Below are 26,139 nucleotides of genomic sequence, written 5' to 3' on the forward strand. Positions count from 1 at the left end.
ATCTTCCTGAAACGTGTTTTCCTCCATGTCACAAATATATCCATTTTACTGTATTTTCTACTGTATACCCACAAGCCTGGGTCCTTTTTACAAAAACGATTTGTTAAAATTCCTATTCCCCACCTTTTGTTCAAAATAGTTTTGTGACTATTACTGTAGTTTCCATGGGAGAAAGGAAGGGGCAGGCTCCATAGAGACCTGAATGAGTGGGGAGCAGATTTACATGTCCCCTTCAGCAACCTGTGGAGCAGCTGTCGCATTATTCTGTGTTGGTCTGACAAAACCTAAAAACGCAACACAGAGCCCCCCTACAAACCCCTGAAGGTTACCCACAGGATCTATTTTAGCTACCAAGATTCATATTCCTTGTCTATCACCATGGCATCTTTTGGATATGGCTCATGATACAGTTTATGCACAGAGCACAAATGACTGTTTTCAGGAGAGGGCTGGGTTATACCAAGGAGAACAAAAGTTAAAAAAATGAGGGTAAAGGGATATATAAAGTCTCTAGAACTAAACTGATCCACATTCTCAGCTTGTGGAAAAGTGAGTCACCCCTGAAACCTGAATTGACAATAAAAATAAAATAAAGGATTTTAAAAAATCCACCCATCACAACAGGAAACCACAGGCCATTTTGTAATTGTATATGTTTTTTAAACACAGTAACTCAAGACTATTTACTGTCATTACTATTCATTGAAAAGCACTTGCTGTAGATTGCTACACAGTTTAACTTGAGCAACATGTAAAAACGCCAGCAGACAGTAAGAAGAGAGATAAGAAAGGGCAGATGAGGTCACCCACTCATTTGTTGTTATGTAGAGGCTGTACTGAGGAGCATAGCAGAACATGCATTTCGTCTTCTCTGCTATAATCTACTCTAATCTTCTTCTTACTTCCTTTTATCATTCCTGATGCATTTTAACCTTTTGATGTAGGAAACTAGAAATGTTTAGGTATGCATCCTTCTGTTGGCAAGAATAAAGGATAAATATCCCACTTTCCTCCCAAAATTAGAAGTGTGTTTTAAGTTTTATCAGTTGTGAATTTGAGAAAAGAATCTGCACTGCACTGTGCATTCTTCAATACAGAGCACAGCAGCGGTCACAGAATTGCTAAAAGGAGAGCAGTGTTATCCTTTCAAACAGTGAAACAAGCCGAAAGCCTGCTCTTTGAAACAATACTAATGCTGACTCTTCACAGTTCATTCATTTGATCCATTCTTACCTCTCTACTGGAGACCTCTGTTTTTCATTGTTATTTATACACTCTATACATGGGGTAGGACAGGGAGTGTCAATTATTTTTTGGCAAGCTCCATATTTCTTGGTCGAGGTACAATCAAGGTCCAGACGCCAGAGACAATAAAAAAAATAACAACGATAATAAGTAAATAAAAAGATTTTGGGATCCATTCAAAAGTGCCTGGCGGTCTGGATTTGGCCCATGGTCTGGCTATTGACTACCCCGGGGTAGAGTATGTATGTCTACACTACAAGTGCTACAGTGGCACAGCTGAAACTACACTGCTATAGTGTTCTAGTGTAGACACTTGCTATAGCGATGGAAGGGTATTTTACATTGCTGTAGTAAATCCTCCCACTTGAGAGGCAGTAGCAGAAGAATTCTTCTGTTGACCCAGCTGCCTCTACAGTCGTGGGTTAGGTCAACCTAATTACATCACACAGAGTGAGAAATTTTCACAGCCCTGAACAATGTCCCTAGATTGACCTAAATTTTAGGTATAGATCAGGCCTTAGAATAACTGTTGTTCTTCATGACAGCTGTGATCCATAGCTGATTTCTTATAACAAAAAGGCATGTGTGCTGGCAGTAGGGATGGGTAAAATAATTCACATAAAATAAAAAACTTCCACGTGACTCAGTTATAACATGGTTAGATACTATCCATACTACCCCTTTTAGCTATGAGGTAACCAGGACAGGATAACCACACTGAAATGGATTTCCCCCCTGACATTTCTATATTTGTATTGTAGACATACCCCAAGAAGAAACTACCTTCCAAATGCCTTGCCAAGTAAACAGATTAGCAAACTAACACGAAATTTCTTTAAGCAATCCCTGGAATTCAATCCTTTCCCCCCCATTTCTGCTCCTCCTCCTCAAGGGATTTTACTTATCCTCTTCTCAGTGACCGAAACATAAATAGGGTGGAATTAAATAAAAATCAAAACAATAATAGGAAAAAAACATTAGAAAACAAAAACCACACAAATGCTTACAAACTGGAAGCAGCTCCTAACACTAGGTTCAATGTTACTGCCACCAAATGATGCAACTTCGCCCAGCTGTCGTGGGATCTGGATGGAGTCATGCAGGAGAAGGCCCAGTCGGCGCTGGTCACAGAATCCAGTGGAACTTGCTACCTGCTTGAATAGGTCTAGAGGGACGAAAATGAAGCAAAAAGAGTTTTAGGGATAGAACGTGTCAACCGGGACTATAGAAGTATTACAGAAATGCAATTATTTTCAGAGGCTCAAAAGTGCGGTGCCATTATTGGAGTGACCATATTTCAATGGGCCTCCATTTGGCTATCTTCTCTGTTTATTAACCAGTTAAATAAGTAGCTTGGTGCTACTGTCTGATTAGATCATGGGCTTGTATCTGTCAGGAGGACCATTCTAAAATAACAATCTGACAGCATTTATATAATACTCAGAACCAACACAAGCTATAACTCCATAACACAGTTACTTAGACTGCAACCATAACACATGTATACAGGGTCTCTGATTCACAAAATCTTTTAAACATTAATGTACATATAGTCTGAACAGCTTTAAACATACAGCCCAGAGGACCTGATTCTGTTTCACATCATGAGTTGCTTTGAAAAACAAAAAAGTTCCCTAACTTTGATATTTCATAATATAATGAACTCAAGATGATTTTTTAAATGAAAGAGAAACATTACACGATTACAGAGCCCCACCACCAGTTGGGAATGTTAATATCATATTAAGTTTTAGTTTTTGAAGTAAAAGCCCTGTTCTATTATAGAAACACTATCAAAAAGGAATCCTTACCGGACTGAATCATCATCCTACCATAAGCACAATTTAATTTGGTGGGAATTAGTTATACTACAAATACTTTGAGGAGGTTTTAAAGTTTGTAATAAAATGAAAAATCAAGTTAGGATCAACTGAAATATTTATTTGGTAGTACCCCAGTTGATAATTCATGACCTGAATAAATTCTGCTTATTTTTCAAAGAGTAAAAAATGTCACTAGTGTAGTAATAATATGCTTTCACGGCTATGGCCTCCTTAATATTTCATTCCACACTGGGGGTGCAATTACACAGGAATGTCAATATCGCTGATAAGTTTCCTAGCACAGCTTTGACAAATGATTTTTTCTTTTTGGTTCTTTTTAATTAGAAGAGTATAAGAATATAATTCTTCTCATATCTGGTATCAGAATACATGATTTCAAGGCAAATCCTGCCTTTACCTCCCTGGCCCTGGAGACTTTCTCTGGCAGCACAACCAATACTGTTCTGCTGAACAAGTGGGTGGCAAACTCCCTTTGCAGAACTCATCTCTACAGGGACTTCCAGAGCATATCAGTGAGCAAGAATGAGAATAGTCAAAAGATCAGCTGCTATGATGCTTCTGTCCTCTCCACTCACCACAACAAGGAGAGCCATTAGGACAATAGGAGCTACTGCAGCATCAGGTAGTGGAAATGGAGCAATGGTGGAACAAGTCCACAGCCCCAGGGAGAAGATTCCTTTCTTCTCACCTCCAACTGCACATCCTTTCAATTCCCTCTTATTAAAGCATCTACAATGCTTAAAGGAAGATTGCACATTACAATCAATCAGATGCATCCTTTTTTGGAGAGACATTATTCAGCACTCACAGGGGAATAAATTAATCTTAATAGATATTTCCCATCTCTAACTTTTATAATCCTAACAGTGTACCCCTTTTCTGGGAAACAGCTAAAAATAAAAGTTTTGACATTTTGTTTTACATGTTTTAATTTGACCCAATTTTACAAAATATTTTAAATGTTGCAGTGAAGGGGGAGGTTGGTTCAATATATTTCCATATTCCTGTGTTTAAAAAATGTAAAAATTTTCAAAATCTTGATTTTCAAAAAGATGCTGAATTAAGAATACATCTTGAGTCAAATCCTAAAGTTCTTGCTCAAGCTCCAACCCTGTAAACTCCTACATATGAGTATTACCATTGAACTCATCAGGGTACCCATGTGCATAAAGTTACTCACATGAGTCAAGTGTCCAGGCCTCACTGTATACTCATTCATTATTCATGTAAAACTTGTATTGGCTTCAAACTGATTTTTTCCGGATAAGGATTTTGGGATTTGGTCCATTGAAAACATGCAGAACTTTGATTTTTAAATTACTCACTCTCTCTCTCACACACACACACACATAAAATGAAAAAAAAAATTGCAAAAAAGCTTTTCATGAATATGAACATCTCTATTGTTCACCCAGGGATAGCAACTGTGGTTGCATATAATTTTTTCAAGTATGATTCCGCTGCCACTGTAGACACCAGACTTAAGATACTGTAATTTTATTCAACAAGTTGCTCTAAATATAATTTTTCCTGAAACATTTGTTTTTGTACTTTGTCATCTTGTCATTTAGATCCTGTCTAAACGGGTCAGGGAAAAAAGTTTTAATACAGTTCTATGACAAATCATATTAAACCCTACTTCTTCCTAATATGTTGTCATTGATTTTTTTCTGGCCAGTGTAGAAAGAACTTTAATCTATTATAGGAAGTGGGGAGAAATCTACACTGGACAAGTCATTTAAAAATACAGTGTAGAGAACTATCCTTCACTGAAGGATTAGAAGACCTAACAGGACTTTTCTGTCCCGAATTTTTGTGTTTCCATGATATATAGGAAAAAATAAAAATAAAATAAATTAAAATGAAATAAAATATAAATGAAGACACCTGACTTACATCTGTACTTATCTTCCAAATGTGCTTTACACAGGGAAACTACACCAGTTTTAAAAGATAAGACACGGATCCTTCCTGTTCGACCCCTGTTGATGATAAGAAAAACAAACACTGATTGATAATATAATCCACATATTTGAGGTCTTATTTAGGATAGTAATGCAACTTTTAAAATTAAACACAAGCTTAACCACCAATCTTAGAGCCCTGATAATTGCTGGAGGTTTTTAAAAATAGGTTGGACAAATACATGTCAGGGATGCTCTATGTTTACTTAGTCCTGCCTCAGCACAGGGGGCTAGACTACATGACTTCTTAAGGTGCGTTCTAGCGCTACATTTCTATGATTCCGTACTATTCACAAAATTTAATTCTTGTGTAATTTATACATGACCTGTTGAATACACTGGTTAAACAGTGTTCATCAACAGCTCCAAGATAAGTAACTGGTTGCTGTTCCATAGTTAATGCTGTTTTGCACTTAAATCAGGGATTCAACCACTCTGACATGAATGCAATGGCAGTGTATCTCCCCACAATTACAACACTTACTGAGTCTGAACATTCACATGTACATAACCTTTCATTAGTTTGAGAGTTCATATTAATTTAAAAATGAGCCCTGTAAAAAATTTAACACCCTGGGCCAGTCTATTTTTCTAGTCCAAATGATCTTAATAATGAAATAATGCACTCTTCAAATTTCCCATATAGACTGAAAGTCACCACATTTGAAGACATTTGGTTATTTTTCGCTTTTATTATTTATAACTGAAAGTGCTTCAGCAAGGGCTGACAAATAAATGTTCTTATATAGAAAATTCCACGAAGAATTGCCCTCTTTTAAAATGGCTGCCATTTCCTTTTGTGATCAATGGAAGTGAAGCTAAAAGTGCCTTTAGTAAACACTTCATCTTTTAATGTGGCTACCACCGTCCACTGTTTACAATGGAAGTGAAGCCAAGATGTCTTCAGGGAAGATGCGGGTCCCAGACAGCATAGGGAGCCACACTCTTCCCTAAGGGCAGCCTGACTTCATTCCTACTGGGAACACTGGGAGATGGTGAACATTTTGAAACATGTCTTCGCTTAGTGTCAGCATTAGCCTCAACTCATTAGTGACACCAAAGATGTAACATTCAAACACTTTCCACTCACTTTAAAGAGCCTGTATGGGCCCCACCCCAGTCCATATGTGGTCTCTAGTCATCCTCCTTTCCCCTATCCACTTGTGCTCTGCAGCCTCTCTATATCTACAACATCCTCCATGACTGTGTGTCACGCAACTTCACTGCTTGAAATCCTACTTCAGAACTCAGTTTTATTTCAATTTACTTTCAATGGGAGACTTTCACACTAAATAATATTCCAGATAATATCCCAATTTTGATATATTTAAACAAAACAACCTTGCTCCCCCAAACAAATGATCAAAATGTGTACAATACAATAAAAGCATATGTCTAACAACTCCTTTAGGCAGAGATCTATCAATAATTTTCGGTCTATAAGTGCCACTTTCACTATTGTCACTGAAAATAAGAACAATATTAATGCATGCAATTATAAAAGGCACCCCACGCTGTGCTGCACAGTATATGAACAGTTCAGCCAATAAATACATTTCATCTGTAATACTGTCAAGATCAGCAGAAGAGCCATTTACATCCATTGGCCCAAATTCTGGTATCATACAAGTGTAATGCATTAGTAAAAAAAAACTCCACTGAAATGAAGAGAGAGACTACAGATTTACATTGGTGTAACAGATCAGAATGTGGATCCCTCAACACATCCCATTTTTATTTTAAAAAATATTCTTTTCCTATTCATAAATCAGCATCTGTTATTCACTTATGTCAGTTCAACATTCTGTTCTTATTCTTTTCTTCTTTGCACTTCCTCCCCTTCCTCATATCCTTTCCAAATTCATTATCCAGAAACCCATGCAGATGAATACCAGCCTCATGCAAATTATACAGGAGAGGCATGTAGTATGATGATTTTCCTGTAAGGTATATTAAATAGGAACTTTCATGAAGCATGAGTTGGTTCAGTTGGCTACACCCCCCTCTCTGCCTCCCAAAACAAACAGATAATTTAGCATGTAACTGCAAATGAGTATGAATATCTGATCAATTAAAACAAATTTGAAACATATTGAATAGCTGCAAGGCTGCACGCCAAATTGGACCAATCATTTGTAGTGTGTTCCAGTTATCAATACCTTTACAAATAACAGTTGGGAAGCATAATAAATGCAAATTATTAGGGTTTTTTTTTTTTTAATGCCACGGAGTCTCTAATAGGAGAATGAATTCAAGAAAATCATTGAGGGACTTGTCTATTTACCCTATCAGTACATACATCTAACCCTTGGCTCTTCTTTCTGTGCTCATCCAGGATAACACAAACACAAAAGATGAGTAAAAGGCCATGCCCTTCCCTCATTCCTGGATCCTACAAAGTTCCCTCCAGATCTGTAGCATCCATTTTCTCAGTATTCCTTCCCTCAACGGCGCAAACTATAATTTACAATGTAGTAGGTTTCAACGCAATAAATAAACATAATGAGACTGAACTTAGCAAGACAGAGTCTTGAGGAGACGCAATCAGGAGGATTTGACACTAAGGTGGGGGGGGGAGAAAGAGGTAGATATGCTGGAGGCTAGGGATAGGGTCCAGAGTGACCTAGACAAATTGGAGGATTGGGCCAAAAGAAATCTGATGAGGTTCAAGAAGGACAAATGCAGAGTCCTGCACTTAGGACGGAAGAATCCCATATACTGCTACAGGCTGGGTACCGACTGGCTAAGTGGCAGTGCTGCAGAAAAGGACCTGGAGATTACAGTGGACGAGAAGCTGTATACGAGTAAACAGTGTGCTCTTGTTGACAAGAAGGCTAATGGCATATTGGGCTGCATTAGTAGGAGCGCTAGCAGCAGATCGAGGGAAGTGATTATTCCCTTCTATTCGGCACTGGTGAGGCCACATCTGGAGTATTGAGTCCAGTTTTGGGCCCCCAACTACAGAAAGGATGTGGACAAATTGGAGAGTGGCCAGTGGAGGGCAATGAAAATGATTTGGGGGTTGGGGCACATGATTTATGAGGAGAGGCTGAGGGAACTGGGCTTATTTAGTCTTCAGAAAAGAAGAGTGAGGGGGGATTTGATAGCAGCCTTCAACTAGCTGAAGGGGGGTTCCAAAGAGGATAGAGCTAGGCTGTTCTCTGTGGTGGCAGATGACAGAATAAGTAGCAAAGGTCTCAAGTTGTAGTGGGGGAGGTGTAGGTTGGATATTAGGAAAAACTTTTTCACTAGGAGAGTGGTGAAGCACTGGAATGGATTACCTAGGGAGATGGTGGAATCTCCATCCTTAGAAGTTTTTAAGGCCCAGCTTGACAAAGCCCTGACTGGGATGATTTAGTTGGGGTTGGTCCTGCTTTGAGCGGGGGGTTGGACTAGATAACCTCCTGAGATCTCTTCCAACCCTAATCTTCTATGATTCAATGATTTTATTGCCCCCACCTACACACCTAACATTTTTTGATTCGGAAGAATTGTAAATTTGTATTTGATTTTATTCATATTTGGGTCTAAATACAAACTGGATCAGATATTTGTTTTCTGAAAACTAAAGTAGATTTAAAAAAAACTTTAACCTAAATATTAAACCTAGGCCTGTTCTCTATTGCCTGTGAACAAAGCAAAAAATCTAGTGTAATCACAATACATAATGTAACATGGTGGAATGACTATCCACATTAACTCTATGGCTGTTGTGGATTAAGTCAGAATAGGAAGTCCTCCATTTATAGAATCACCCTGGTTGGGAGACAACTGCAATTTCTGATCCAGAAATCAATAAGGAGTAATTACATTGATGAAAAAAAACATTCTTGGGGCATGGAGGTATTCCCATGCTGTGGATCTTTATTTTAACTTAATCCAAAATGTTGATGAAATTAAAAGCACACGCTCTCATCTACACAGGTTTATTTTGCCACATGACATGTGAGTGTGTGTCTGACTTTAAGGATACCTAATAGATACTTCTAGTCTTAAGTAAGAAGTCAGGGCTTGGACTGCCAAATTTTCTCACAGAATTTGCAGAGCTGTTTATTATTGTAAATCCAGGAATAATCCAAAACTAGGCTGCTTTATTTAATTATTGGGTAATTTAGGAGTTGTCCGAGCTCTAGGAGGCAGCTGATAAAACAACAGCAGATCGAATGGATTTTCTGTAAGACTATCAAAGTAAATCTACCCCATCTTCTGTAAACTCATGAGTGTGGACTCAGCATAGCTAAATTCCACTTTGAAGTGGTCTTTGTTTGCTAAAACTGAATTTTAGGAACGACATTACTAACCTACGAAAATTCACTCAGATCTGTTGACTATTAAAAGTCACAAGCATATTGCACCACAGGTGGCCCCCCTTCCAGCATCTATCAAAGATTACATACTAAAAGCTATAGAAAATGTGTCACCGTGAATAGGCTTAACTGTTGGAAGCGTAGACAAGCGTGAGCACGCATATAATGAAGATTATGCTGTTGCTTTTTGATAATTCTCTTAATTGGTAAAGATAAAGGTGTATTAACAAGGAAATTCAAAAGTGCCTTGCGGAGTCATAACTTAATGATGGGATGGAGTTCTGAAAAATGACGCTAACATACACGGACCATTTTAAAGTAGAATGTTCTATTTTCCAGCTCTATCACTTCTTAGCTTAATAAAACAATTTAGGACTCCAAGCCTAACTCAGGGTTGTATTGATTCAGCTAAGTGCAACCAGTAAGCCATTATTTTTATTAAACTTGCACTATGACCACCGGCTTTCCAGCTCCGAGCCACTCATTTTGTAACCAGGAAGACAGCTCATTATCCCCAACTGTCATTAAAGCCTTTAGTACAGTATACTCAGACTACTCGCACATACGTGTCATAGACATTCAACAGCCAGTTGAGGCACATGTCCACACAGAGAGGGACGTTGACCAGGTTATTGTGCTCTTGTTCCAGTTGATCATAAATGGTGGTCAAGCAGTTAATGATCTGAAGGATATCCATCGACTGGTCATTCTGTTTGAGGTTGTGCTGGTCCAAGGCATCACATGCAGCAGACAGACTCAGGAGATCCACTGTTTAAAATAAAATAATAATAAACTACAACAATAAAATACTCAGTCATTTCAAGTATTAACCCCCACCCGACAATAATATATTTTGATTACAATTTTCTTAAGCTTTCATCCCTTCCCCAACCCTTTGTCTGAAAATAACCTTTTATGCCCCAATCCTGCAGACTCTTGGCCAGTGGTTCTCAACATATTTACCATTGTGGACTGCATATGCACCTCTCTATGTGGCCCCATTCCCCTCTTCCCCCCCCCCACATTATATATACAATATATATACACACACACACTATCTGTATGGCCCTGTGGATGTCCCATGGGCCGCAGCTGTGTGCTGATTGGTCCGAGAACCACTGCATTAAGGCTTTGCAGGATGAGGCCTTAGACTGTAAATTGTATAAGTCAGAGAATAGTTTCATATTCTCTGTAAAAGATCTACCATACTATTGGATGCTATATAAATAAAATATCTTATTCAAAGCATATAAAACATGAAATCATGTAATTTAATTTTTATATTCCTGTTGACAGTATTTGATTAAAAACATATTGAACATTATGTCATTTTAGAACATGCCAACTTTAATGAGGTTTTCATCTATTTCCATCACAGCATTACTTTTGGCAAATAAAATACCAATTACTAAAGATGATGGGAGAAATTTCAGGGAGGCCATATTTTATCGGAATATGCGGTTCTATCAAACTGACTTTTTGTGTCAATTTTTCTTTGTATTCTATATAACAATGTAATACAAAATAAGTCAAAACCAAAATGAAACAATTTTGTCAAATGAAGTGTTTCAATCTGAAACAATTTTTTCCCCAGAATTTTTCTTTTTGGAGAGCTTTGAAAATTTTGTGTTTTGTTCTGATACAAAATGAAGTGAAAATTCAAAATCCTTCAATAAATGGAACTTCTGTTCTTTACACAGTTCTACTTATTACCCGTAATCTCTAAATGCACCTCCCACTAAGATAAAAAGCAGTTCAGTATCAATTGACTGAGGGAAGTATTTTGCCTCTAAGCTTTAAAGGATAACAATTTTGAGTGTTATGAGAGATGATTTTTAAAATGAAATGGGGATCATACAAGAAAGCAAGATAGTGAGGGCTATCTATATTTGCACTCACTGCCATAATGTCTGAGCACCTCACAAATATTAATGAATTTATCTCCACACCACCTCCATGAAATGTGGAAGTATTGTTTTGCCTACTTCACAGATAAGGAAGCAAACCAGACAGACTGAAGGCCAAATTCTGACACTCTTACTCACATTGAGTTGATTTCAATGGGATAATCACAGAGTATGGTATAATTCAATGTGATTAAGGGTGGAAGAATCTGGCCCCAAGTGAAGGTCATATAGGAATTAAGTGACAGAACTGGGAACTGAACCAAGATCTCCCAAGTTCCAGGTAAGTGCCCTAACCACAAGACCATGCTTCCTCTCTTTGAAAAAGATTTTTAATGAGCTTTGACAAGCAACAATACTTCACAATTTAACAGATTTTAACAGTGAAGCAATAACTTATTGTCACATTGGCCAAATTCACTTCTGGTGCAACTTAAAATTCCATCAAGGATGAATCTGGCTCTTTGTGTCCTAACAGGACACTACTTTAGCCGTCCAAACTCAGCCACTGAATAATTTGCAAGGGGTTATACAATATGGATGGGATTTTCAGCAATACCTATGGAATTTCAGAATACAAATCTCATTGAAAAAAATCAAAGGAACTTGTGCTCCTAAATCCCTTAAGGACATCTGAAAATCTTAGCCTACACGCCTAATATACCCAAATCCTAAAGCAAATAAAGTATGTAATGATATATACATGTCTCTATTGTTATACTAAAAGATTTAGCTTACAGAGTGAATACATTTCAATTTTTGAAATTAGTATTTTTTTAAATATAAAGCATCTTTATTTTGGAGATTGTATTTCATTTACTGACATTTAAAAAATGTAACTCTCCTAAGATGTGTGTCTTGTTCAACAACAGCCTATTTATCAGCCCCATCTCTAAGGGTCATAGAAAGATGCTTTTCTCTAATAACAATTTATTAGCCAAATTGGAAATGCAGCACTGCGTTCACAACACCTTTAACTTTAGCTTTAGGCTGAATGCTCAGTTCCTCTGTGACAATGAATCAATGGTAATTAAGTGAACCCCTCAAGCATCTGGGTGGCAGCTTAATTATACATGTGACTACAGATAAACATGGGTCATTCTATTTTGTGAAAGCTTTTAACACTAATAAGTGGCAGCATCATAAAATCCTTTAACTGTGCTCTTTATTTATCAAACCTTTGGTCTTGTCTTGAAGTCAATGATATATGGGTGTCTAATAACACATCGGGGTGTATGCCACCAGACTCTGCTGTAGGACAACTTCTACTCCTCCTGGACTTCCCCTCACAAAGGCATCAGGAGCTTAGTGGGAAAAGTACTGGGGGTCCATTTTCCCCTCAGAGATTTAATACTCAGACTCCTCCCAAAATATGGACTCACATGCATGATCATATCCTGAGACGTAACCCCCATAACGTGGCTTAATGCAGTCAACTAATTAGATACAAAAGAGCTGTAAATCAATGTACATGTGTCCACCTGGGGGTTTGCACTGGTTTTAACTCAATCAATTAAAACCCAATGGGTTGCACACTGTGTAGTTTCTGTAGGCTGAGCTCATTGCATACACTCCGGTTTTCCAGTTTTCACAAAAAATCAATAGGGTCCTGCCCACTGATGCCTAGAATATTCCCTGAAGCTTTGGAATTTTTTGGATGCAGTGTTCAAAAGCCATTGCGTTACATCTTAACAGACAAATAGAGAATTTCCATCAAGTTGAGTGTAAGGCTCAGCCAATTATTTTAGATAAGCTGGCACAGTTTGTGCATTGACCAGCCTCTAGAATATTTGTATCCCAGCCATGGTAAACAATACTTTGGATTTTAAAGAGAGCGACAGAGGTGGGAGTATGTGCTTACGGCCAACTCACATTCTCCATCAAAGACATGGGCAAGGGGGACCCATCCTGTAAAATGGCACTCGTAATCTGATCTGAAGCATGGGAAAATCTAAGGACAATGCACGAGAGGCAAGTTTTAGGGAGAAAGTTGACAACTATCTAGTAAGAAAAAGATACTCAGTAGTAATCACATACTGAAATTGAGGAAAACTAAATATGGCCGGTAATTAAAATCATACAGGGATCTCACAGAATGCAAGGTCATCCCATGAGTAAACCTGATGTTCTCTGTTGATATGTAAGTGATCCTTTAATTTAGTTAGTATATATAGAGCAAAATAAGATAATTGGTAGAGAAACTGCTGCATATTTTTCTTTTGTTGAATCTCCAGGAGAAGTTTGTAGAGCAAAGTGAATTTTATTGACATCATAATGTTCAGATGTGGATTGCACTTAAAAAGGATATATTTTAAAGCAATTCTATACACAAGAAAATTAACATGCTTTGATGTGATTATCAAAGGGAGATGTACATTTAAAAGCAATGGTGAAATGGTTATATCTAGCATGTACATAATATGCTGTAATGCTGGGAGGCTGGTGTCACATCTGAGAATATTTCAGGGTAATACCATGTGCAAACATTTCTCAGCACATGAATTTATTTGTGCAGGATCACCATTTTTTCTGCATTTCTCTTTTTAGCCTTAATAAAAAACTATACTAAACTCATTCTTACACTTAGTTTCCCAAAATCCTGTAAAGGCACAAAACATAAACAGTCTAAGTATAGTTGATTATTTAAAAGCATTTTTATTTTTGACATTTGGAAACAGGACATATCTCCAGCTCTCAAGGCCTTCTATGAGGTAAATATAACCTGACTGGGAAATAAAAACAAACCTCAAAAGACAAAGATGTCTTGTATTTTACAGATTTGGTAGATTTGCAGAAAATGAAAACAATCCAAGACTTCTCTCCTTCCCCGCCAAGTTTCAAAGATGAAGTAAAAAGGAAGGAGATGAAAGCAATTACTTCAATTGGAAATTTGAACTCTCTTGTTTATGACTTGATGCCTTGAGATCCAAAATAGTGTTCAATTGCTATTAATGCCAAATTAAAAGAAACAGTAAGAAACTCAATAATAACTTTGCTGCATAATTAAATTTGGTTCACAAATGCTGGTGAAATTGTAAAATAAGAATATTTAATTATGGTGTCTTTGTTCTTTGCAGGAATATTGCTTCTCAAATACTGAGTACAAACATAGTTATCCAGACTCCTCAAACAACTCTCTATGGATAGAAAGCGTGAAGAATGTGCTTAGGTATTTAGTGTAGGTGCCACTGCATGTTTGTTAAAACATCTGGATCTCAGAAAATCTTCACTTGCCCTCAAGTAAACACTTATATAAAGACAAACTGTACCATAAACTTGACAGTATGAGAAAGAAGGAATTGTGTGCCAGTATAAACATAATCGTATAGCAGGGCAGTTCTTAAATGTTTATAGAAGAAACAGCTGTCCTGCAATAGCTAGTCTAACAAATTGAGAATTTCTAAAAAATGTGGAAGCAGCAGCACAATATGAGATTAATCCAGCATCGAGTTTTCTTTATTATTTTGAATGGACAGAAGATAAACACAAGAAAAAGCTTTTATAAACACTGGGAGTGAAATCCTGGTCCAATTGAAATCAGTAGGAGTTATGCTATTGACATCAATGGAGCCAGGTTCTCACCCAGATAGTTAACATTTCTAAAGTCTAAGAACCTATTTCTGATCACACTTAACAGAGTTACACAGGTGTGGAATTAGGTAAACAAGATCCAAATCTGGCCCAAAGTATTTTAGGTTTCATATGTTCAGGCACAAAAGTGTCTGTTACACTTATATATTCAAGCTGTCTGGTGAGAATGAGAACCATGCAATTCATAAACAGTTTCTTGAAGTGAATTTCCCATGGGAAATCAACACTTTATTCTGACCCTGTACCATTCTATTTATTCTACAGACCTTTCTAGACTCCCCTTTGTAATGGAAAAGCCCAATAACGTTTAGTTCTTATCCCACTCTTGAAACTCTCTATAAAATTTAGTACTGATGCAAAACATAAACCTTAAAAAGTCTATACTATACAAAGATTAAATAAGTTTGTATAGTTCCAAGTAAGAAGCACAGCAGATTCATGGCTGGACACAACTTATTGGAACATATTTGTATTTGGTGTTTACATCTTCAGAAGTAGTCTGGCAACTACAAATAGTATATTTTTATTCATTTAAAAAAAAAAACCCGAAAAAGATGGGAATGGTATATTGCTATCTTGCACATTTTCAGGGGATGAAATGGGGGAGAGGAATTATATTAAGAATGGATATTTATATTTCTAAGAATTTCGTAACTAATTCTTTATCACTATATTCATATTGGCAAAACATTCCAAATTATAGGAGTTTAGAAACATTGTGTGGGCTTCTAGGGATTTGGCAATTCTTCTCCCATCTTTCATTATGCTGCCAGAATTTTCAGTTATTGTTGAAAGTGTTCATTAATGCAGGACTTTCAAGGATTAACTCTGTGCATTAGTGAAACCCCTCACTTTAACTCACCCCTCCCTCAGCCTCATAGTGAATATGCTTAATGATACTGAGGTTTGACACAGTTCCAAAGAGCATGTGAACACAGATCCCAGGCTGAAACAGAAGAGACGGTAGAAACATGTCTGCAACTATCCCAGAAATTAAACTCTGTCTACAACTAAAAGTGAATGAATAAAGTTAAAATATTACACATGACAGTTTCACATGACATTTAAAACTGTATACTGTGTGTTTGATTGGTCTAATAAGGAAACTATGACTACATTATTTAATCCATAATAAAGTAGGTAACTTGCCAATGTGAATACACAGACAAGTATGACACAGGGTATGTGTACACTGCAATCAGAGGTGTGATTGCCGCCCCTGTAGACATACCCACATTAGCTTTAATTTAGCTAGTGTGGCTAAAACTAGCAATGAAGATGTGGTGGTGCAGGTTTCAGTGTGGGTTGTACAAGCCCACCCAGGGTTCATACTTATGTTTAAGATTAATGCCAGTATAGAATGCTCTAGACGTTAACGGAGCTGTAAAGCAGTGGTAAAGACGTTCTCAGGCACTATGGTAATGAGGGTGGCAAAAATACCTAAATAGGCTAAGATAGGACACATTTAGAAATTGTTAACTTAGGGTCAAATTTATACTTTTGTCTTAACTTTGTTTGAGGTAGGTTTGAGTGGTACAAAACACTGGAACATAGTGACGATGATACTGGTCCAAAGTGTTCGTGCAGTGGACAGACTTTTGTTCATGAGATATTTTCTTTTTCTAAAAGTTGCCAAACAGGTTTGCCCTTTTGGCAGAAGAGACTAGAAGGAAGTCTATAAAGCACAGGCATATACTTACAGCAGAGGGCTTTCTGCAGTCTTCGAAGTTTCATGGCAGTTCTGTAAGCCGAGAATCTGACATTGTTCAGGTCAGCTACAAGGGGAAAGTTAAAGAAAGAATCACTGTTTCACCAGAAAAGCATATGGATTCAAAGACCAGCTAACAAATCAGGTTATACATCTAAATCAAGAAAATACCCTCTGGTTTATGTGTGAAAAATTACAGGTATGTGGGGGGGGGGGAAGAAATCTGTTAAAAATTAGTTTTCTAATGCAATAATCAATACGATCAATAATTATCAATAGTCATTTAGAAAACAAGCAAAACAGTCATTGAACAGAGTATTGTCTTGCTCTGGGTGCAATGATATTTTGAATTCCATGGCACCTAAAACATCATAATAATCAAAAATTGCATTTCATGTTATTGTAAAGATACCATATCTTCTCAGGTTGTGACCAATTTAAGAGAGTTAAGAATCTTGAATGCCTCCCTCTCTGCTTAATATATGCCCTGTTAGGGCAGCTGGAAGAGAGATTTCTGCACAGGGGGACCTAAGCAACAGGATACAATCCAGTTTTGTAATGTACTGAAGTTAGTCAGTTTCACTTAGTGCTGTGTTTAAGAAAGTGTAGGCCATGCTCCAAGATCCAAAAGATTTTTCGCAAATCTACTCCTCCTTTGATTTATCCAGAGAGGTAGATTTTCAGGTGCTCTTTTGAAGTTGTAATGAGCTGACTGGCTCCTACTATTCAGAGGCAGACAGGAATGAGAGTGGCCAAGAAACATATTATGTAACAAGGCTGTAACAATGCTTTTATTCCAGCTCTATCATTTAAAGATATAGCATCATGGTTAACAAAACCAAAATATTTGTAATTTCCTACTAAACCTGAACAAAGTTGAAAAAACTATTTCTAAAATCAGGACAGCACAGATAAAATCTCTGCTTCTCAGCTGGGCTACAGACCAAATCAGTTACATGGGGGAGGGGGTGTAACAATACTATATTTTACAACCATTAGATAAACCTCTCAGCAACTTGTGATATTGGCAAGGGCTATACAAGGATGATTCAACAGTACGGTGACCAGATGTCCCGATTTTATAGGGACAGTCCTGATTTTGGGGTCTTTTTCTTATATAGGCTCCTATTACCCACCACCCGCTGTCCCGATTTTTCACATTTGCTGTCTTGTCATCCTATTCAACAGTGACATATAGCTATATTTGGGGTGAAGCACAGCAGCTATTTAACAGCACAAGGAAGTTTGGGACAAGAAGTGAATAATACCATGTAAAACTAAAACCAAAGGGGCCATATTAGGCAAATAGAATACAATCACCAAATTGGAAGAAACCTGTGTTAATACCCTTACTCTTAGGAAAATTGCGATGGAATTATTAATGATCAGATAGTCGTCTTCCGATTCATTTGCTATATACCTACCACCAGTGGCAGTGTAACAGACCATTGTTAAATGGAAACAGAAATATAGACTGAAGGATAGAAATCCTTTCTATCTAATCCTGGCTCTGATCCAATTTGCTGCGTGGTCTTGGGCAAATCACTTAATTTCTCAAATCCAAAATTTTAATTACAGAAGCTTGAGATCTGGATGCAAATATGTGCACACTATGTGACTGTGATGGCAAGCAAAGGTATTTAACAAGTTAACTGCAGCTGCAATCCTGGTAAATCCATCAGCTAACCTAAGTGTGCTACAGCACTCACATTTTTTGGGCAGACAAAAGAGGCCTATGCTTTTTCAAGATGATGCCCTCAATCTCAATTTCCCCACAGAGACATCATGAGGCCTAATAAGTTAATGTTGGTAAAGTGCTTTGAAGGTGTAAACTGATACATATGTGCAAAGAGTTACTCCCGAAGTGGAATCTCAGGTCTATATATCCATCCATCTAATCCACTTTAGAATGCTAGAGATGTTTGAGTACCAAAGGGGATATCCCAAATACATAATATATTTTCATTAAGCTATTTTGTGAGAGTATTCTGAGGTTTAATTATTTGATAGATGGTATCTAACTTCTACTTAGGTATGTAAAATGCTCTACCCAAAGCATCTTGCCTTGTAGAGGAAGTTGGCAGGTTTCATCATTGTGTATTTGCTGATTTCCTTCTCTCTACACAATTCCGTGCACCTTTCTAATGGCACCTCTCTAATGTATTGTTCCTGCCAACTCTAACTCACTATAATACTGACAGGTCCATAAACCTTAATGTAGTTTGGAATAAACTGTGTATTTAAACAAAGTAACTTAATCTGTCTTGAAGGCAAATTAATAACATACTCCTTTGCTACGGTACTGAGACTTCAATTTCATTTTGTACACTTGTTGGAAATCTGCACTTCTATTCTGAAAAAAACACCTTGTAATTTTAGGACAAGAAGGGGCAAACGTTCTTTGTTAGAAGTGAGATGGGGAAGAGTGAGTAGTGTGACAAAAACAAGGCTTTGGCTAGCATTTCACCAGAGGACTAGCAGTCATTAAATGCCAGTTGCACAGGATGATGAAGTTTCTCTGCTTATGATTTACATTTTATATACACATTGCGGTCCTACTGCTGAGGAGTCTATGAAGTCATTTATGTTTTCCATCCATTTTTCTGCAAACACAATACACACTATTTCCATTCACTAAAAGAAATGCTGCTTGCTGAGCATCTGAACCTACAAAGCATGAAATACAGAAATGGAATACAAGTGGTGCTGGTTCAGGGAGAAGCTGTAAACTCTGGAAGGAAGTTACCTGAACTGGAAAGAACAGTAGTTATTTTGTATCAATATATCAATGTATGGTGCTGTGAAACCTTGTTACCCTATTGCTCTGTTCTTAACATACCACCTCTATCGCCTCTATTCTCTTAGTGGAGGGTTATTTAGAAATTAACGAATAACTGATTTTTCAATTCGCTGGCAGTTCCAAAAACCAAGGGGGAATGGATTTGAGTCGAACCAAACATTTCAAAATATTTAGGTGAACTGAAAAAGTTGACAAAAAATTGTTTTTAGTCATTCCCCTCCCCCGCCCGGAACGTTTTAAAAATAAAAGCAAAGGAAATGTAGGGCTAGAGAGACAAAGCAGCAGCAAGAGGACTCCAATATTGCAGGAGAGTGCCCCATTCGCGGGGTTATGAAATATTCTAGTATAGGTGTCTCAGTCTCTCCTGCTGAAGCTGTTCCACTGTGTTTAAATAATTAAATAATTATTGGAACAGCAACATGAACTTGGGTAAACATGCCTGTCCTACGAGTGTGCTAACCACCAGGCTAGAGAGGCACTCTCATTCTGTGCTAATGACTATTCAAGTATTTTACACACTGCAGAATAGCTCAACAAGAGAGACTGTTAGAAACCCATGCTAGAATAGCCCATAGCCCAGTGGCTAAAACACTCTCCTCTAGCAAAGGAGACCCTTCTCAAATCCCTCTCCACAACAGGCAGAGAGGAGAATTGAACTGTGGTCTCCCACAGTCCATGTGAGCACCCTAACCACCAAGCTAAAGGTTACGAGGGAGCCACTGCCACTGCCACCACTACCAGCCTCCTGTTTAATGTCTTGCCTTGTTAATATTGAGTGGGCTATAATATGGAGCTGGAGGATGCTTGATGGTAACAGCCAGGTACTTAGTTTTATCTGAATTCATAACCAGACCAGCATATACTGCTTCTTGCCCAACCAGACTGGCCATCAGCTGCAGCGATTCACCAAAGCCAACAAGACCAAGCCATCTGCATATTCAAGATCTGAAAGCAGAATGGCATTCAGCTCAATGCTCAGACAACAGCTGCTATTCAAACAACAAAAGATTAGGTGGCTTCACAGGGTAGTTTATTGGCACTTTACAACTGGAGGACTAGAGTTCAAATTCCAAGTTAGATCATAGGGGGAAACGTGTTATTCCTTTGAGATGATGTGTTTGCTGCTTCTTGCACAACAAAGGTAGCTAGACCTGTCAGTTAGCAGAAACCTGCAACTGCTTGGCAGCTTTCTCCAGACATGTCTGGCCCTATTCAGAGGCTATTGTGTACCTTACAGCTCCTCTTTCTTTATCATAGACTTTATCTCTGGGATTTCCAGCAGTGATTTTCTTTTATCTTCTATCCTTTCTCTACCTTTTTTCTCTTCGCTTTTGGAGAAATTCCTGTAGCTGTTTTTCCTCGCTTGGGGCTCTGCTGCAACTGGCGAATCACGGCATAGAGGAACAGCCAGAGCGCCCCGCCTCCCCCCAATCACCTTCCTCCATGGGACCAAAATGCCCTTGCTGCTAGAGGCTGATCCAGTTTAACAAAGCTCCAAGCTTGAAAAGAAGAAAGTTAGGGTAGCAATCTTGCCTCCTTAAATAGCTTCAGCACTGGCAGCAGTGGAAGTAACTGACAGCAGGCATAGTAAGGCAACAAAACATATTCCTCAGCTGGTGGTTAACTCAAGCATCAGTGAGTGCACTGTGTGTGTGGAGAGGGGAACTGGAGCAGCAATCTACCAAGAAACGACTAAGAGGGGATGTGATAGAAATCTATAAAATTGTGACTGGCAGGGCTGGCTCTAGGCACCAGCAAACCAAGCATGTGCTTGGGGTGGCACAATTTCAGGAGCAGCATTCCGGACACCTTTTTTTTTTTTTTTTTTTTTTTTTTTTTTGCGCTTCGGCAGTTGCGCTTCCAGAGGTTTGGGGCGGCAAAAAACCTAGAGCCAGCCCTGGTGACTGGTGTGGAGAATATGAATAAGACAGAACTAAGGGGTCAACCAATGAAATTAATAGGCAGCAGGTTTAAAACAAACAAAAGGAAGTACTTCTTCACACAACAAACAGTCAGCCTGTGGAACTTGTTGCCAGGGGATGTTGTGAAGGCCATAAGTGGCTTCAAAAAAGAATTAGATAAGTTCATGGAGGATAGGCCCATAAATAGCCTTAAGTCAAGATGGTCAAGGATGCAAGCCTGTGCTCTGGGTGTCCCTAGCCTCTGTTTGCCAGAAGCTGGGAATGGGTGACAGGGGATAGATCACTAGCTGATTGCCTGTTCTGTTTATTCCCTCTGAAGCATCTGGTACTGGCTGTGACGTTGTGCAGTCTACATGGTTTTATAAAAATATAATAATAAGTCAATATAATGTAACTGGGATAGATTTAGAGAAAATACGGTAATAAGTGATATAATGTAACTGGGATATGCTTCATGCAAAAGGTCTCTTGTAAGGTATCATTACAAAGTGCATAATCTACTGAGTATGATCATCTAATTTGTATAAATGTACCACTCTTGTATCTAAAACTAGAAATATAAAATGTAATTCTGAGGGCCTATTGTAATTATGTAAAGTGTGGGCCATTAATGATGGTTTGGAATCTTGATGACTCCCATTGTCTGCAGATGGCTGTTTACCTGTGAGTCTCCCTGTATATGTGTGTGCTGGCAAGTGAGTAATGAAGTCTTGCAGTGACATGTGATCATGTCACCTGAACTGGAATCCATCTTTAACCTGGTGCTTTTCCAGTGGGGGGGGGGAGGGGTGGAAACCCAGAAAGACAAAGGGTTCCCGCCTTATGCAAAAGATATATAAAGGGGTGGAACAGAAGAGGGAGAGAGAGGAGCCATCATGGAGAAGCCCCTAGATAACACCTAAGCTGGAACAAAAGCCGTACCAGGGGAAAGAATTGTGCCCAGGCCTGGAAGGTGTCCAGTCTGAGAAAAACTTACTGAAGCATCTCTGAGGGTGAGATTATCTGTATTTAGTTTGATTAGGCATAGATTTGCGCATTTTATTTTATTTTGCTTGTGACTTACTTTGTTCTGTCTGTTACTACTTTGAACCACTTAAATCCTACTGTCTGTATTTAATAAAATCACTTTTTATTTAGTAATTTACTCAGTGTATGTATTAATACCTGGGGGAGCAAACAACTGTGCATATCTCTCTATCTGTGTTATAGAGGGCGAACAACTTATGAGTTTGCCCTGCATAAGTTTTATGCAGGGTAAAACGGATTTATCTGGGTTTAGACCCCATTGGGAGTTGGGCATCTGAGTGCTAAAGACAAGCACACTCCTGTGAGCTGTTTTTGGGTAAACTTGCAGTTTTGGGACAAGTGATTCAGACCCTTGGTCTGTGTTAGAGCCAGACAGGAGTGTCTGACTCAGCAAGACGGGGTGCTGGAGTCCTGAACTGGCAGGGAAAACAGAAGCAGGGGTAGTCTTGGCACATCGGGTGGCAGCTCCCAAGGGGGTTTCTGTGATCCAACCCGTCACACTGGCTACTGTCGGAAGAAAGGATAGCAGGCTAGATGGACCATTGGTCTGACCCAATATGGCTGTTCTTATGTTCAAGGGGGTAAGATCATCACTAATGCAAATAAATACACTTCTAAGGGCACGTCAGAGCAGAGTCTTCTTAGGGCTAGTCTACACTGGCAACACTAAAGCACTGCCGTGGCAGCGCTTTAATGTGCCTTGTGTGGTCACAGCACAGCGCTCTAAAAAAAACCACCTCCACAAAGGGCGTGGCTCCCAGCGCTGGGGCACTGTTTACACTGGCGCTATACAGCGCTGAAACTTGCTGTAAACACTCGCTCAGGGGTGTTTTTTCACACCCTGAGCGAGAAAGTTGCAGCGCTGTAAATTGCCAGTGTAGACAAGCCCTTACTCTAAGGGCAAGTCTTCCTACTCAGAAAAAAGGGCCAAACACTCATCTAGCTGTAGTATGGATCATCCATAGCTCTTGTCCTCTTCCCAGATATTCTCCCTATGATTTTGGTCATAAAGGAGAAAAGCCTTTTCACCCAAAGAGTCCACTAAAGGTCACCCGCTGAACGTCTTTTACCTGAAAACAGATAGGAAAACTAAGGAGGTAAGTAAAAAAAAATGAACACTATACATTATCTGAATCATGGGTGCCTGGAGGCTGAACGAGGCCAAACCCAAAAGAAATGGACTCTGACTACTCCAATGATATATCATCAGATTCCTTATCTCTCAAGAGGGTAACTTTCAGACTCCAGGCAATCCTAAAAGAGAGAAACAGTTACTTGAGAACATCTTTTCCCCCAAGTATACTGCAACACTGGTGACAAGGGTTACCTAGTCTCTTGGAATGAAGCAGACTGAAGAAAAGAACATACAGGAATCACTAAAAAGCATATTTCCATCCAAGAGGGAAAAGGAATCAGGATTCGCTGTCCATACATCCAGAAACAACATTTTCAGTTCAGAGGGGGATAAACCTTCTCCAAGGGAGATGCATTCATAGCATGATTATGTTACAGAAGCATAGGTGCTAACTCTGTGGGTGCTCTGGGGCTGGGGCACCCATGGGAAAAAAAATGGTGGGTGCTCAGCAGCCACCAGCCACCTGCTGATCAGCTCCTCCCCCTTCCCCCAGCGCCTCCTGCCCACCACTGATCAGCTGTTTGGCACTGGGGGGAAAGGGTGTTGCAGGGCAGGAAGAGGCAGGGAGGAGTGGAGTCTCAGGGAGGGGGCTCTGTAATCCTTGCAAGTTTCCACCTCAGCTTTACTGTTCAGCTGAAGCTTTCCCTTGCCTAGCTAAAAGAATTCAAGAAGCTGTTGATGAAGGTTAAATGATCCCTGGCAAAAAATATTAAATATGACTTCAATAACTTCTTCGTGTGCTACACACTCTATCACAGGTGCCGTAAGATTCTCCATCAGCTCCATGGCAACTAATGCAGTAGCCAGATTCCCAGATCAAATGTCTTCCTACAGGTTCGGTAACTGACTACAAGTTATGCAACAAAAAGCGGTGCTCCTTTCATACGTAAAACTTTAAATCAAAGGGATTCCAGATCCTCTAGAAGAAGATATGGACAACACAAATATCAGATAAGGAAGACCTCAGCACCCTAAAGCATCAAGCAATTTGCATGCCTATATGCTAGTGACCAAGAACTACTACCCAATTAGTGGGTATCCTATGTGGGAAAGAGTATGGCCCTCTAAAGCAGGGGTCGGCAACGTTTGGCACGCGGCTCGCCAGGGTAAGCACCCTGGCGGGCCGGGCCAGTTTATTTACCTGCTGACGCAGTAGGTTCGGCCGATCGCGGCCCCCACTGGCTGCAGTTCGCTGTCCCGGGCCAATGGGGGTGGCGGGAAGCCGCGGCCAGCACATTGCTAGCCTGCGCCGCTTCTCGCCGCCCCCATTGGTCCGGGACGGCGAACCGCGGCCAGTGGGGGCCGCGATCGGCCGAACCTGCCGCGTCAGCAGGTAAATAAACTGGCCCGGCCCGCCAGGGTGCTTACCCTGGCGAGCCGCGTGCCAAACGTTGCCGACCCCTGCTCTAGAGGGTCCTTGGAATTACAAAATATGCAGTCAAATTAGAAAAATTCAGAATAAATTCATCTTATTTTTCTCTGCCTCTATGTTTTCAATTTTTTGTACTGAAAACACGCAAATTAATTGTATAAATTGCCATATGATAAGCTGGAGCTTTTGATACCCAGCAAAGTGGAGGTAATGGTATGGAAGTATGGAATAAACACATAAAATAGGTGTTTCTGGTAAAATAATCTTGAGTGAAACAGCTAAATATTAAAATGTAAATGATTATCATTAGGTTTTGGAATCAATACCCTATTGAGACAAGTGGGAACGTGCACACCTCCTTTAGAGTTAACTGTTTCTGGCTATACCTTTGCAACCATAAAGGTTAGAAATATAATTTTTTTTAAAACGAAAGCTTAGATTCTGTAGCACAATTCTGCTACCAACTCTATTGCAGGAGTCATAAAACACATGGGAATCAATCTCTAACTTGAAAAAGTTGAGCTGCACTACCAGCCGCATCTTCAATGCATTTGCAATCTTGTTGCTTCTACTGTAACTTTTCAGCTACAATAACAACATACAACAGCATGAGTTTGAGTGAATCCTTTTGGCAGTGGATGGTCAGCTGAAGGTCTTTTATTTGCAAGGTGACTAGTATTGAAAATTTGAGCCACCTCCTTGAATTAACAGTAACATAACAGCGTCAAGACACAGCCTAAGAAAGACAGAAATTGGCCTCTCAGGAAAACTATTAAAAATCCATTTTTGTCAGGTTTAACTGCAGTTTTCATATATGGATTTGAGGGAGGGTGGGAAAATTCTTTTGGTTCAATGCTAAAACCAGATTCCTTACATACATATACCTTATTGTATGGAGCGGTAAGCAAAGAAAAACATGTAATTTTTAAAAAAAGATGACAAAGAATGATTCCAATAACAGATGAAATGTCTGACAGGGAGGAATGTTTCACATCTATGGTCTGGACACTATATCCTGGTGAAAATGTTACATAACTGCTTTTCAAAGTCTTTCTTGAAAAGACCAGTCATTCAACAGTTGCCCCAGCTGTTAAAGAGTGCTGAATGACTGGGATGTTTCATTCAATAATGTACTGTCCTCTGACACAGACTAAGCTGCCTATATGATTAAATGTTTCTGGGATGGTCCAAGCTCTCTTCTGCCAAATGCTGCTCATATAACAAGCTTGGCAGACATTAAAAAAATCTAATTAGAGAGTCACTCAGGAAGCCATTTCAACTTGGGAACCACTGTGTTCTTTAGTTTAAAAGAATGTATATA

The 26,139-nt window shown here is 39.0% G+C and overlaps 1 protein-coding gene across 4 annotated transcripts in view; it reads right to left on the minus strand.

Moving 5' to 3' along the window:
* The window catches only part of LOC112112035 (dystrophin), a 1,981,667-nt gene that overhangs the window by 53,783 nt on the left and 1,901,745 nt on the right, over positions 1-26,139 (minus strand). For all 4 annotated transcript variants that reach the window (XM_026649948.1, XM_024207744.1, XM_024207743.1 and 1 more), the window contains 4 exons: positions 16,556-16,630; positions 9,927-10,128; positions 4,986-5,071; positions 2,253-2,410 (listed from right to left, as the gene is read on the minus strand). In XM_026649948.1, coding sequence (XP_026505733.1) covers positions 2,253-2,410; positions 4,986-5,071; positions 9,927-10,128; positions 16,556-16,630 — 521 coding nt within the window. The remainder of the gene's footprint in view (positions 1-2,252; positions 2,411-4,985; positions 5,072-9,926; positions 10,129-16,555; positions 16,631-26,139) is intronic.

Source organism: Terrapene carolina, unplaced genomic scaffold (genome assembly GCF_002925995.2).
Source record: "Terrapene carolina triunguis isolate 2854851 unplaced genomic scaffold, T_m_triunguis-2.0 Scaffold23, whole genome shotgun sequence".
NCBI lineage: Eukaryota > Metazoa > Chordata > Testudines > Emydidae > Terrapene > Terrapene triunguis.